Here is a 15,535-nt window from a genome sequence, read left to right as displayed (position 1 = left end):
CAGGACCTCCAGGAATTCTGATCTTTTTTAAAAAGGGAGGTTCACAAACATTAACTATTTTAATACTCATCCTAGTGGCAATTTCAGAAGACCTAATGAATAAAGGCAGGAGAGCTAGGATAAAAACCCTTTTTGAACTATGTTAGTAATTTAGTTTGCAATTTATTGAGATGGTGATGGCCCATGATAATGAGTGTCAGCAGACAGGCATTAAAGCTATTAAATTTTAAGTAAATAACCATAATGATTTTTTAAAAATTACAAACATGAAGCCTATCCAGAGGGAAAAGTCTGTATGTATATGTTGTTTAATTTAACCACAAGTCACTTAGTCAACAGACTTTACTATCTAAACCCTATTTAAGATCTAAAAGCTAGGGAAAGAATGTGAGCAGGCAAAACAAGTTACAAATTGGCATTAAAGCTTATTTATGTTATCTATGGGACAATGCCACAAACCATTTTACTCTTATTCACCATAAATTTCTAGCAGATTAACTTGCTGGTCTTTTACACTATGTTACACTGGAAGTAATAAATCAGAAAAATGGAGAGCTTCCAGGGGCAGACACAGCCATACAGGAAAACAAAAACAAAAATAGCTGACCATGAGAAATCAAAAAAGATTTCTATGTATATGCCCAAAAATACTTAAAATAGCAATATTCAGTTATGTAGGAAAATCTCTTAAGACAAATACAATTTTACTGTGTGCCTCAGAGTATCCCAAAGTTTAAAAATATAGATGAGAAATCTCTTTTTTATAGGTAAAAGTGACTCAACTTAAAATTCCACTGACCAGTAACTTAAAGTATATCAGATATATAGGTGGGTACCATAGCTTTCAAACACTGATAAAAATTCTTTAAGATAAACTTCAAAGGGGCAAACATTAAATTTTATGTCAATAAGTACTTACTTTTCCTTATCAGCTGAGCAAGGCATACTAATAGTTGCTCCTGACTGAACATCTCCTAGGGATGTATGTGGTTTTGTAAACTGCAAGTTAAACTGAACCTGTGAAGAGGAAAAACATCTCATGTAACTGAATTAATGAGAACTGAGTTCTATATTGATAGGTGGTGAAATTGTTTTTCTAATAAATCTACCATAAAAATACAGGTTTCACCTATATTTTATAACACAAGCACATTCTATTGAGAAGATTTAATAAAAAGAATCCTGTTTTTCCTTACCAAAAAAGTACCTGTCATATAAGCAAGATGAATAACACAAAATGATTCTCTTAATTAGTTTGAAAGAAAAATGTGAACTCTAAATCATTCAAATGAAGTGTTACAGAGTTAAAAGTAACCAAGCACCACAATAATGCATTTACCTCATGCATTCTGAAAATTCTTTTTTCTTTTTTGAGACAGAGTCCTGCTCTGTCACCCTGGCTAGAGTGCCATGGCATCAGCCTACCTCACAGCAACCTTAAACTGCTGGGCTTAAACAATGCTTCTGCCTCAGCCTCCCGAATAGCTGGGACTACAGGCATGTGCCACCATGCCTGGCTAATTTTTTTCTATATATACTTTTAGTTGTCCAGATAATTTCTTTCTATTTTTAGTAGAGACGGGGTCTCACTCTTGCTCAGGCTGGTCTCGAACTCCTGACCTCGAGCGATCTTCCTGCCTCAGCCTGAAAATTCTTTTCGTGACTTTCAAAGCTTGTTTTATTTATTTAAGGATTCTAAATGAAGGCTTGGAATTTGAATTTTGAAATAGTCAAAAGTAATCAAGAATCTATGCAAAAATCTAGAGTAAAATGTTAGCATTTATTAATAAGATATAGTAGCTTATTTAAAGTAATAATGTACTACAATTGAGTGGGTTTTATAACAGGAAGGTATAAATCAGCTCTATATTATGAAGTCTATAAACATAAATCATTATACCAATAGATCAAAAAGAAATCATGACCACCTGTATACAAAAAGAAAAGGTATAAGAAAACAATACACATCAATTTTTGGCGAAAACTCAAAATAGGAATAGATACTAACTTAATATGATAAAATTATAAATTAGGAAGATATATGCTGCTGTACTTGGCTATCAAGGTTCAATAATGTAAAGATACCAGTTCTCCCTACATTAACCTATACTTAACATAATTACATTACATACAAATAGGTTTTTTAAAGCAAGACAAACCGATTCTAATATTTTTTATAGAAAAATAAACATGCAATAAGAGGGAAAAAAATTAAGAAAGGATACCAGATATTAATACATAATAGCTTCCAGTCACCACACATAAACAATTAGAAAAGGAGACAAAATAAATGAAAACAATGTCTTCAGATATCAGACCACAGGTAGTACAGGCTGCGATCTCTGAGAGAAGTGTTATTGCTATAATCAATCCAGCTTTCTAACTGGAGGCACTTTCCTGCCAGCAAGTGCAGAGGGAGAACACAAATGCTGAACTGAGGAGATCAAGATCAGAATTTAGGGAAGTTGGATGGCTGGAGGCTGCAGGGTTGAGTTCTGATGAAAGGGGAGCTATACAGAGAATAGTCTAGAAATTTGGCTTTATCTCCTTGAGTCTTTGCTGAGTACTAGGTACATGCATACAGTAAAACTCCACAAGGATGGGTAAATAAAGAGGAGCATTTTAAGCTGAATAATTTCCAAGGTTCATAAGCAGAGAGTCCTTGGCTAGAGTGGAGAGCCATGAAGGATCACACCTTTGTATTAGGGGTGAACTGTCCCTTGAGTAGAAGGTACTTTAGATACACCCTGGTAATGCTAAAGAGAAAAGAAAAAAAAAAAAACAAAAACGATGAGAGCATTAGAATCTATATAAAATGAAGCAAATAATAATGAAATAAATAAATGAACAGTCTCAATGAGACAATATTATGTGATCAACCAGGTATAACTGGAGTACCAAGGAAAACCAAAGGAAGAGAACATAAAAAAAATGAAGAAATAATGACCTGAATTTCCTAAACTGATGAAACCTATAAACCCACCAATTGAAGAACCTCACGAAAACCCACTGCATATTGATGCACAATGCACCACACCAAGCACATAATTAGGATGTTGAAAATCAATGCTAAAGAGAAAATCTTAAAAACACCCAGAGAAAAAAGTCACTTTATATGTAGAAAAGGTGATAAATATGGATGACATCTTCAAAATGCAGAAAGGAAAAAAGAATCTGTCGACCCAGAATTTTAAATGCAGAGAAAATGATGTCAAAATAACATTCTGAGACAAATGCAGAAGAATTGCCTGCATAGCTGCACTGTAATAAATCTTAAAGACTTGTACTGTAAGAGATCTTAAAAGTTATTAAAGAGAAAGGAAAATGATACCAGATGAAGACTTAGATCTACAAAAAGGAAGAGTATATGGAAATAGTAAATGTATGAGTAAACTAGACTTTTACTCATTGTTTAATTTCTTTAAAATATACTTGATTGTTTAAAGCAAAAAAAAAAAGTGGGATTCATAACAAATGTAAAAGTAAAATTTTGACAACAGTAGCAAAAGGACAGGAGGGAGGAAATGGAAGTATATTACTTTAAGGTTCTTACTTTACTTGGAAAGTATTACACTATTATTTCAAGGTAGATTATGATAAGATGAAAAGGTATATTGTAAAGCAGAGCAAACACACAGAAAATAAAGTCAACAGTAGATAGAAAATGGAAAACAAAATACAATGCACAAAGGCCAGACTGTCGGCTCTCACCACATTTACTTAAATTTAAATTGTAATAAGGAGAGAAAAATAAGTAAAAGGCAACTAAATTGGAAAGGAAGAACTAAAGTTGTTATTATTTTCAGATGAAATAATAGTTTTTGTGTAAAATCAAACAGAATCTACAAAAAAAATTGAGTTTAATAAATGAGTAGCAAAGTTTCAGGATACAAAATCAATATACAAAAATCAATTACATTTCTATACATCATTGAATATTCTGACATAGAAATTACTAAAACAACCACATCAGCAATAGCATCAAAAAGAATACTTAGGAATAAATTTAACAAAAGAAATGCAAGACATGTACATTAAAAACTGCAAAACATTACTAAGAGAAATTAAAGAAGATCTAAATAAATGAAGAGACTCTTAAAGGTTCATGGATTGGAAGACAAGATATTGTCAAAATAGTGTTTCTTCAAAAATTGAACTATAAATTCAATGTACCCCTATCAAAATGCAAATAGACTATATTGTAGAAATTGACAAGCTGATCAAACATTTATATAAAAATGAAAAAGGATCTAAAATAAAAATGTAAAGAATATAAAACAATTTTGAAAAAGAAGAATAGAGTTGGTGGATTTACACTATCCACTTCTGAAACTTAATATAAAGTCACAGTAATTAAGACAGTATGGTATTGGCACAAGGATAGGCATATAAATCAATGAAACAGAATTGAGAGTCCTGAAGAAAATCCATACATTTATGGTCAATTGATTTTCAACAAAGGTGCTTAAACAATTCAACAGGGAAATGGTCTTTTCAACAATGGTACTGAAATGGAATATCCATATGAAAAAAAATGAACTTAGACCCCTACTTTATACCATACACAAAAATGGATCACAGTGGATCATAGATTTAAATGTAATAGCTAAAACTATAAAACCTCTAGAGTAAAACTCAGGAGAAAATGTTTTCAACATGTGGTTGGACAAAGAGTTCTTAGACATGGCTCCTAAAGCATGATCCACAAAAGAAAAAAATTTGACACAGTGGACTTCATCAAAAATTAAAAACTTTTATGTTTCAAAAGATACCATCAAGAAAATAAAAAGGGAAGCCACACTAGGAGATAATATTTGCAAATCATATACTTAATAAAGGACTTGTATCCAGAACATACAAAGAATTCTTATAACTTAATAGAAAGATGAACAAACTTAACACATATTAAATGTTTAATTTTAGTGATTCTAATACATGTGTAGAAGAACTTCGTTGTAGTTTTAATTTGCATTACTCTAAAAGCTAATGAGGTTGAATATTGTGCTTATTTAACATTAGTATATTTACTTTGGTGAAATATCTATATGAGCATTTTATTGATTGTTAAACAACATTTACCACCAGCAGTCTGAGAGTTCAAGTCATTCTGGATCCTTCTAACAGTTGGTAAAACCACTTTGGAAAAGTTTGGTAATTTCTTGAAAATCAAACATATACCTCCAACCATTCCATTCCTAGGTATGCACCCCCAATAAATACAAAGACTTGTACACAAATGTGCATAGCAGGTTAATTTATTATTTAATTTCCAAATACTGAAAACAACACAAATGCCCATCAATTTATGAATGTATAAACAAATTGTGGCATATCAATATAGTGAAATACTACTGGGCAATTAAAAGAAATTAACTATTAATAAGCAATACAACCTGGATGGACCTCAAACATGTTATTAGTGAAAGAGAAAAGACACCAAAAAACTACTTATTTTATGATTCTATTTATATGAAGTTTAAAAAGACAAATTTATTTTATTTATTTATTTTTTTATTTCAGGATTTATAGTGACAGAAAGCTAATCAGTAGTTGCCTAGGACTGGAGGCAGGAGTATGGATTAACTGAAAACAGGCACTGGAGAACTTTTTGGGGTAATGTAAATATTCTAAAACTGAACTGCAGTGATGGTTTCACAACTCTATAAACTGACTAAAAGTATTGAACTATAAACTTACAGTGGAAGAATTTTATGACACGGAAATTATACCTTAATAAATCTTTAAATTTCAAAATAGGAAGTATAATGAAGAGAGTAAAAAGACAATCCAAAAATTGCAAAATAATAGTTAACACATAAAAGCAACATCAGACTAATGTCCAGAATATATAAAGAATGCCTATAAAATTGTTTTATAAATGTTAAATACCATAAACTAAAAGATGAATAAAAGAAAAAGCCAGGCACAGTGGCATGCGCCTGTAGTTCCGGGTGCTCAGGAGGCTGAGCTGGGAGTTGTCACTTAAGCCCAGGATATAGAAGCCAGCCTGGGCAATATAGTGAGACTCCATATATGAACACACATGCACATATAAACAAAACCAAAAACAAACATAAAAAAATGAATAAAAGAAATGAACAAGAATTTTACAGAATAGAAAATATAACCCATAAATACATAAGAAGATATTCCTCACTTTAATAACCAGGGAAATGTTATTAATAATCTACATCACAATAAGATACTATTTTCAGCCACCAGATAGGCAAAAATGCCTTTGAATCCAGTTACTTCTAATAATTTATCCTATAAATCTATTTGTAAAGGCCACAAAGATATATGCACAAAGACAGTCATTGCAGCATTGTATAAGTATCTAATAGATTAAAAACAACCTAAACAAACAATCACCCATAAACGGTACTAGTTAATTATAGTACATCCATATACTGGAATACTACGATGTCATTAAAAAACAAACAAAAACTTACATTCTGAAATACTGAAATGGGCCTATTCCATGAAAATAATGTTCAATGAAAAAAGCAAGGCATAGGCTGGGAACAATAGCTCACACCTATAATCCCAGCACTTTGGGAGACTGAGGCTGGAGGACTGCTTGAGGCCAGGATTTTGAGACCAGCCTGGGCAACATAGCAAGACCATGTCCCTACAAAAAAATTTTTAAAATTAGCCAGGTGTGGTGGCATGCTTCTGTAGTCCCAGCTATTCCAGACAGTGAGGCAGGAGGACAACTTGAACCCAGAAGTTTGAGGTTGCAGTGAGCTATGATCACACCACTGAACTACAGCCTGGGCAACAGAGTGAGACCCTGTCTCCAAAAAAAAAAATTAAACTATTTAAAAAAGCAAGGCATAGAACAGTGGGCATGTACTATTTATGCTTATCTATACAGACACTCATATATATAAATATATATGAACATACATACATATATATGCAGGTACATATATTCTTGTATATGCTTTAAATATTTTTGGAATGTATCATAAAAAATGTCAAAATGTTTTTCTCTAAGGAGAGAATGGGGATCACAGTACATTTAGACAGTATATCCTCTTGTACCTTTGGAAGCTTCTTATACTCATACATTATCTATTTTTTAAAATACTTAATACTAAATAAACAGAAAATTTATTTAGAATCATCCAGTGAATTAGGTGGTTAATCAAACCGAGTAATGCTATCTCTAGACAAAAATCTGTTTTGGGATGCACACTGTGGGCCAAACACTATCAAGATAAAGAAATCAATCATGGGCCCCTTTCTCACTGCAAAAAATCTCTCACACACTTTGTAATTTCCTTGAGGAATGTTTGACCTTGAAGATTAAGAATTTAATTAAAAGATTCAATCACAAGTTTTTTTCTTTGACATCAAATAATATATCCTCTTTAATAACAGTTCACTTTGAAAGATACTACAGTTTACTATCTAATGGTATTTCACCACAAAATGTAAGCACCAGAGTGGCAGGGGCTTTATTTTGTTCAACACTGTATCTCCTGCAACTATTAATAGAACAATGCCTGGCCATAATAGACATTCATTAAATACTTGCTGAATGAATGAATCCTTGGCTATTACTGTCTTCAAAAATAAAGGAAAAAAAATAAGTAAATTTGTCTATCTTGCTTTAAAATATCAAGTATGTGTCCTATTTGTCAGCACGGCACAATTTTTTAAAATACTCATGGATTCTTTCAGCATGATTTTGTTTGTTGCCTAATTTAACTTCTCATGTTATTTTACATCCTCACAGTTAAACATCTACTTAAATACACTAAATCTTTGACAATAACATTTTAAGACATCAAGTATATTATAGGTTCAATGTTATAAAATAAAATATTTTTTTAATTGTAACTCAAAAGAACATGTTTTAACCATCATATCTGCTATAGCGCACAAGGCTGCCTAGATCAATAGAATTAGCTTAGTGTGGTTTTTGCACACCTGTAGTCCCAGCTAGTCGGGAGGCTGTGGCAGGAGAATCCTTTCAGCCCAGGAGTTTGAGGTTGCACTGAGCTATGATGATGCCACTGCACTCTAGCCCAGGCAATGGAGAAAGACTCTTGTCTCAAAAAAAAAAAACAAAAAACAACTACCTACACCAATGGCCACCAAAGTAGGCTGTGATTAAGACCATCCATTGAGGCTGGAGAAGAAAATCTTATAAATTCAATTTATACCCATTTTTAATCTCATTATTTAATTTCTATTTTTGAATATATTTTATTATTAAAAATAGTAGATAACATTTATAGAGCACTTATTATGTATCAGGCACTATTCTGAGCAAATACACTAATTCATTTAGCTCAATAATCCAGTAAGGTAGAGAAAATTATCACTCCATTTTACATGTGGGGAAATGTAGCGTAAGAGTAAGATATTGTTTGTTTGTTTTTTAGTGGCTTCCTCAACTTTACATTGATAGAAGCAGGATTTAAAGTCTGGAACATCAGATTCCACTTTCTTAACTACTAAATTACACTGTATATAATAAACGATTTAAGCAGTATATGCGTAAATTCATAAATATTCATGAATTAGAGCTCAACATGTTTTGTTTGTTTTAAGGGTATTTTGTTACTGCTGGGAATACATGATCAAAAGAATATGGAGAGCAATGATATAAAAAACACAAAGTCTTGCTCTTATGTTTAAGAATATTCTTGTTATAATGATTCCTGTGATTCCACAATACCTATAAGAAAAGTAATCTCATTATTTGATAAGTCATATTGTCCTACCAAGTAGGCAACTATCATAGTTCTTGTCCTCATTTTGTACATTATATATATATGTGTGTGATACACACACACACACACACACATATTTTTTTTTCCTGGAAAGTTGTTTAAAATAAAAAACTGTGAATTCCATCATAATTCTCAAGAAAAAAAATGATCTCAAATGTAATCACACTTGAGTATACTGATATTTATCATAGAACAATAGTATTCTTTTGAATGCACATATCTAATTCTCCTTAAAAAGCAATGCATGAAGAGCCAATTAAATGCCTCAAAATATTCTTTACATAACAGTTATTAGTCTAAGCACAAAAACTCAGGTTTAATTCTCATTTCATTGAGAATTCTCTATAGCTTCAGATAATTAATAAGGCTATGGCTAAAAAGAGCACATGCCTAAGCAACACAGCCAACTTATTTTTAGAAGAGCCCAGACCTAATTTAATAAAGAGTTTATAATACCAGTTTCAAAGTCCTAAATTCTATCTTTTATAAAATATTTTTTTCATAAATGTTTGTTTCCATAATGGAGGAAAAAATCAACTTGGACCTGAAGTTAGGAATAAAAATAAAAGGAGTGACTAATGTATTAAATTATTGTGAAAATAAAATTGTAATACATATGAAAACAATATATATTCCTTAATGGTACTTATCTATCAATATATATATATTAAAAAAACTAAGACATTAGTAATAATAGTGATGATGAAGAACTCAAGTGGATAGAAGAAAGTCTTAACAAATAAATCAAGGGTTGGAGGGATTGCTAGTCATACACTATTTGAGATAAGGTTGCCAGAACTACATTGTAGAATTTGATATAAGCCTGTCGTCCCAGAGCTTTAAATTCTGGCAACAAAATCCAAAAATGTTACCAGAGCTAATACTCCAGCAGTATATCCTAGTCAGTAATGCTAGTTATCCTTGACAATTGTAGGATATATTAATATAAGCAGAAGAATGAATAAAAATGGAAAGGCTGATTAGAAATAAGGTTTAAGCAAACTAATATTCAGTTTTTATAAATTATAGTGACTCAAGAAATATAGTACATATATTTCTATAAACATATATACTATTCAGTAATCTATTCAATTTATTTAGCAACTCACCAAATAAAAAATGAACCTATAAAAGATATTTGTATGCTAATAAGTTGCTATATTTTTCCAGAAAAAGTATTAGTTAATTTGGCTACCTTTGGTCCTGAAACTGGGTGGATGGTATTTTTGGCAGATATCGAATGAGGAAAGGTATTCTGGAATGCAAATGCAGAGGAGACAGGATAGCCAATCCCACAAGTTGGGTAAGTTAGTCTACCATCAACCTAAAAATAAAAACATAAAAATGATTAAAAATGAGAAATTAATTCTAAATAGTATTTGTTAATCAGGAAGCATTAGCATATGTTACAATAACTAACAGTTAAGAGCACTATCTCAGAGGTCAATTTGTTTACGACACCACAGAACTCTACTTTATTATGCAGCATGAAGCTAGGATACCTTTGAACCAGATGGCTTTTTCGAGGAGCTGTGCAAGCTTGGATAAAATAAACTACTGGACTTGCCTTTGTACTTAGTTAAAACAAAGACTTCTGAACCATCTTGTTTTATTCTAGGGTTCCTGAAAAGCAGGGGAATTGGGGATGTGGAGTCATAGATCAATAAGCCAATCAAAGATAAAATAAAAATTTTCTGCCAAACTGAGTAAAAAGATCAGTGTTCTTAAATGGACTAATTGAGAAAATAATTGGCTTTGCACTAATTTTCAATATACTGGCATCACTATTAACCAATGTTATAAAAACAGTTTATTTTTATAAGAGACCAAATGAAACACAAATCTTTTTTTTTTTTGTTTGAGACAGAGTCTCGCTCTGTTGCCTGGGCTAGAGTGAGTGCCATGGCGTCAGCCTAGCTCACAGAAACCTCAAACTCCTGGGCTCAGGCGATCCTACTGCCTCAGCCTCCCGAGTAGCTGGGACTACAAGCATGTGCCACCATGCCTGGCTAATATTTTCTATATATATTTTTTAGTTGGCCAGATAATTTCTTTCTATTTTTAGTAGAGACGGGGTCTCGCTCTTGCTCAGGCTGGTCTCGAACTCCTGACCTCGAGTGATCCACCCGCCTCGGCCTCCCAGAGTGCTAGGATTACAGGCGTGAGCCACCACGCCCGGCCTTGAAACACAACTCTTAAGAAGCATTTGTATAGACCAATGGCTGCACAACAAAAATACCTTTCACATAGCTGTCTATCATCAGTTATTCAAGATTAAGCCAGTTAATTTTTTTCAAGTTTATAATTCACACTCAAGCACTTCTATATCTTTTTCCAATTTAGCAGCAATTCTTTCCCTTCTTTAGTCATTTAGTACTACTTGATTTACCAGAGTAGATTAAAAATTCAATTAGGTATTTGAATTTCAAACCCTCTACCAATGCCTTCCAGCCAAAGACCACCAGGAACACACCTATAGATGTACAAGCTGGGTTTATTCCTCCTTGCAACAAGGGAAACTGCACACCATGGAGAACCACAGAGTGTCTCAGTAAGTGGGTGTTAAATGCAACTTATTTTATGGATTTAGACAATGATAGGTGATTTAAGAGAAAATTTAAGAAACTGGGGCTTTGCTATGGATTAGAAGCTGTCAGGAAGTGGGAATAAATATATGACTGGGTATCTGAATAAATCCTATCTAATACAGCCAAAGCTATAATTGGTAAAGAAGCAGCAGCCACTCATGTTAGCCAGGAGAAGAGGATGTGTGGCCATTTTTGTAGTTTAAAAATGTTCATATTTTTGTCTGTGTTCAGATATGATTATAGAGTAGCCTTAGTTTTGTCCTGATCCATCATGGTCACAGAGTGACCTTGTCTGATGTTGATATTCTATGAAATTATTATGTTCAACAGGAGAGCCCCAAAGCCTATCTGTGAGCACTAGGCAAGCTCCTAGCAGCAGCACCTAGGCCTAGCCACCTGATAGTAGCAGGACATCTCCGAATGTAAAGTGCTACTTTTCTTATTCTCCCTTTTTTCTTCCAAGGAAAAAGTAAAAGACCTGGTCCTAGGAGCTAGAAAGCTTACATCTCATACCAGTTTCTTCTAGAATCTAGAGCTGATAACCTTGGTCACAGGGCTTTTCTATTTCTTTTTCCTTTTCCTCTCCTTCTGACAGAAATCAGTTTAGGCTTTTTCTATCATAGTTCCTTGAGCCCAAACTCTAAATTCTCTCTTCTTGAAGTCTCCTAAATATATTATGTGTATGTTTTAATGTTTTTCAGTATATTTGGCATTACCTTAGTTAGTACTGAATGATTTCTATACCCAGTAAAGTTTTATGGAGAAGTGTGCCCTTGAAACACAGCCTCTTTGTTAAAAGCAAGTACACCTTTGTGCCACTTCAGGGGCAACTTAAGCTTTACTTCAGTGCTAATAATTGTAGGATTTCAGCCTGTACTGGTACCAACACCTTAAGTCATGGAAACTTCCTAACAATCTGGGAATACTTCTGTTTCAGAAAATTCACTAAGACCACTTACACCTTATTTTAATCTTACCACATTCAAGTTAGGAGAAATCCCACTTCTGATTGTGTTGCTGCTAGAATGTGCAGGTGGAGTAGTAGAAGGTCCCAATACATCTTGCTTTCTCACTAGCTGATTTTCATTTAGTTCTTTATTTAACCATGTGATTACTTAAATAAAAGAGCAAAAGTCAAGGTAATTTAACTGTTTTTATTTTTTTAATCATTTTAAACAATTTTATTAAGATTTTAAAATTATAAGATTTTACAACAACCTTACATCACAGGAGAACAATATAGGTTCACCTAAATGTTTGTAATTAAAGATTCTTATTTTAGCAACTGCCACACAGGATTCCTTTTTCTATTATTTTCAGAAGCACATATTTCTGCTGGTCAAGCATCTTTTTGAAAGCTTTCACTTCTAGGATACAGTTTACTTAAAATTCACAATCTTAATGTCTGATACCCAGGTACTAGAAACTGAGAAAAATGTTAGAAGCTTAATCTTATATTTTAGTTTCAAACAATTCATATTGTTACTATTAGGTAAACAGCAATTTTTAAAAAGTAGTAGTGAAGAATTTAAACAGTAAATTATATTCAACATATTAAATAGTTTTAATTTTGGGTTACTAACACATGAAATATGGTGTTCTTCATAATGATGATAACTATCTTACTGAGCAACTAATATAATTTACTACAGCAAAGACATTAAGATAGCATATTGAAAGCATAAATTATTCATATGTAGCAATATCTTGATTTACCTTTTATAAATTCAAATAAAATTTTCAGGTTAAGAAAACTATAAACCTCATTTACATATAAATGTAACATACTTACACTTTTCATTATTTTTTAAAAGCTGTTTGCTTTCTTCAAGTTTTTGAACTGTAGCTTCTAATTGTTCTTGTAACTTGCACACCTGAAATATTCCAATCCTCACAGTAAGTCAAGCAAAATAAAGATTAAATAAAAATTGAAGAAATGCATTTATTATTAATTAAATAATTAAATACTAATATTAAATGAGAATAAAGGAATTAGCTCAACTTTGTAATAAAATATTTATGTGTGTATATATGTACAGATATATGAGCAAATCAAGATATTTGAGTCATGATAATTAACTTTTCAAACTGAAATAGGTTATTAATTTCTGCTGAATCTAGTGTTTTTTTGTTAAAAAAAGAAAAGGCCAAAGCCACTAATATAACAAAGTAGAAATTTTTTAAAATACATCTGAGGAAATAAAATAGTAACAATACAAAATATAAAATATTAACTACCTCTTGCTCTTTAATTCGAAGAGACTGTCCAACATCTTGTAATTCCTTTTGCTCCTTTTGTAATTTTTCCTCCTTCTCAGCCAAGAGTTTTTCCTGCTGAATAGTAACTGTATTCTTCAGTTTCAACTTACCCATTAGAGTTTTCAGATCCCCTTGTAACTTCTTGATAATTTCATTCGCCTGTAAAAGAGCTCATATGTATATCTCTACATAAGCTGATGAAATATTAATATTCTAAATTTTAAAAACAAACCTTCAGAAGTTCTGCTGATAATGATTTTATTGTAGCTTCAAGTTTTCCTAGCTGTACTTGATTTTTCTCCCCATTTTCTTCTAGGGCCACCTGATATATATTTTTAAAAACATGAATAATTAGGGCATTTGTATTTATTTAGGAAGAGCATCATTTATAAATATGATCACTTTGTTTAGAAAAATTTAAAAGTAGACCTTCTGTTCCTGGATTGTATCAAATGCTTCTTTTGTTCTTAAAACAAGCTGGTCCTTATCCTTGATTTCCTGTTCTAAGACTGCCACTTTTGTTTGTAGCTGATTAATATGCTTTTCTTTCTCGTGGCATTCAGCATCTAGTGTAGAATTCTCTCTTCGCAAAGAGAGGACTTCTTGCTTAGTTCGCTGCAACTCCTAGATGGGGAAAGAAAGAAATTATACATTAAGAAAAAGGGAAGTTGGCTGGTCTAGTTATTTATAGTTAAGATCTTTAAAATATCAAAAATGTCTTTAATAATTTTAAAGTTCTAATTCATATTGTTTCTTAAAAAACATGAAAGTCTCTCTATGATATGTGTAACTTATAGATTTAGAATACAATTATAAAATACACTACTATTTAATTCAACCATATTAAGGGAATATAAAACAATCCTGATTTGTGAATAAATTACTACAACTTTGAAAAACTTGTAACAAGAATTTTCTGATGTCTTCCCAACTGATTCTAAGGACAGCCAAGGATGAGAGCCACAATCTAGAGTAAACATTTTTCTCTGTTGCTTTTATCTACAGATTTTTTTTAAAGACTCATACTGTGCAGTCTGTAATCTATTTTCTTCACCTAATATATTACAAATACTTTTCCATGTCAATAAATATGTCAACATTTCTGAATTTCCTTTTGGTTCACTCTTTAAAGCACAAACAAATGACAACTTTTAATTAAAAACAGATTGTTAAAAAATCTAAAATAGATCACTTCTCAATCAGCTAATACTAACCCAAACGTTGCTGATACACACAGTTCAGTTAGTATTCCTAGATAGTTTTAGTCCCTAACAAAAATTTAAAAAATTAATTTTACAGTATTATCCTATAGTGGTTTTAGGAGCATAGAATCAAACAGAATTTAAATTCTGTGGTCTTGAGAATTACTTAATCTCCTTAAATCTCAGTTCCCTCATTTGTACAACAGAAATGACAACAAATACTTAATAAATTATTTCATTTAATCTACATAAAAATCCTTAAATTGCCTTGCACACTGGTTGGCATATAGTAAATACTCAATAAATGATAGCAATTATTATTTTTAGGGCAGTAATGGCTAAAGAATATAATTTAAGAAAGTTAGGTAATGAATACTCAGAAGTAAAAAAACTTCCCAGGACTCATTATTTGTAAGTCTTATGCAAATCTTGGAAGATATATTTTGATTAGATTATACAAAAATCAACACAATGAAGACTGTCTATATACTGGCCAGTTTCAGGGCTGAGATAGAAGCAATCACACAGGATTATAATGAATCTTTTAGACAACCAATATACCATGAAGTCCGAAATGTTTTACTAACCAATGTGAAGAGTGTAAGTAGGAAAAACTGAAGACGTCCATTGTTGGGGCAAAACACTATGAGGATCTGAACATAAAATTGATCAGACATTAGAGTTTCTAAGCAGGACTAGAAAAATGGAAGTGGAAAAGTCTTGTGAACTGGAAAACACT

The 15,535-nt window shown here is 31.9% G+C and overlaps 1 protein-coding gene across 2 annotated transcripts in view; it reads right to left on the bottom strand.

Moving 5' to 3' along the window:
- SASS6 (SAS-6 centriolar assembly protein) overlaps positions 1-15,535 on the bottom strand; it is a 39,466-nt gene that overhangs the window by 3,085 nt on the left and 20,846 nt on the right. For both annotated transcript variants that reach the window (XR_006734104.1, XM_045547448.1), the window contains exons 9-15: positions 14,024-14,218; positions 13,827-13,916; positions 13,574-13,753; positions 13,128-13,209; positions 12,313-12,449; positions 9,943-10,071; positions 920-1,017 (exon numbers count right to left, since the gene is read on the bottom strand). Coding sequence is in view for 1 of the 2 variants with exons in the window: in XM_045547448.1 (XP_045403404.1) it covers positions 920-1,017; positions 9,943-10,071; positions 12,313-12,449; positions 13,128-13,209; positions 13,574-13,753; positions 13,827-13,916; positions 14,024-14,218 (911 nt within the window). In the remaining variant the exon portion in view is untranslated. The remainder of the gene's footprint in view (positions 1-919; positions 1,018-9,942; positions 10,072-12,312; positions 12,450-13,127; positions 13,210-13,573; positions 13,754-13,826; positions 13,917-14,023; positions 14,219-15,535) is intronic.

Source organism: Lemur catta, chromosome 3 (genome assembly GCF_020740605.2).
Source record: "Lemur catta isolate mLemCat1 chromosome 3, mLemCat1.pri, whole genome shotgun sequence".
Taxonomy (NCBI): Eukaryota; Metazoa; Chordata; class Mammalia; order Primates; family Lemuridae; genus Lemur; species Lemur catta.
The sequence above is the reverse complement of the archived record's forward strand: the minus strand, read 5'-3'. Positions and strand labels throughout refer to the sequence as shown.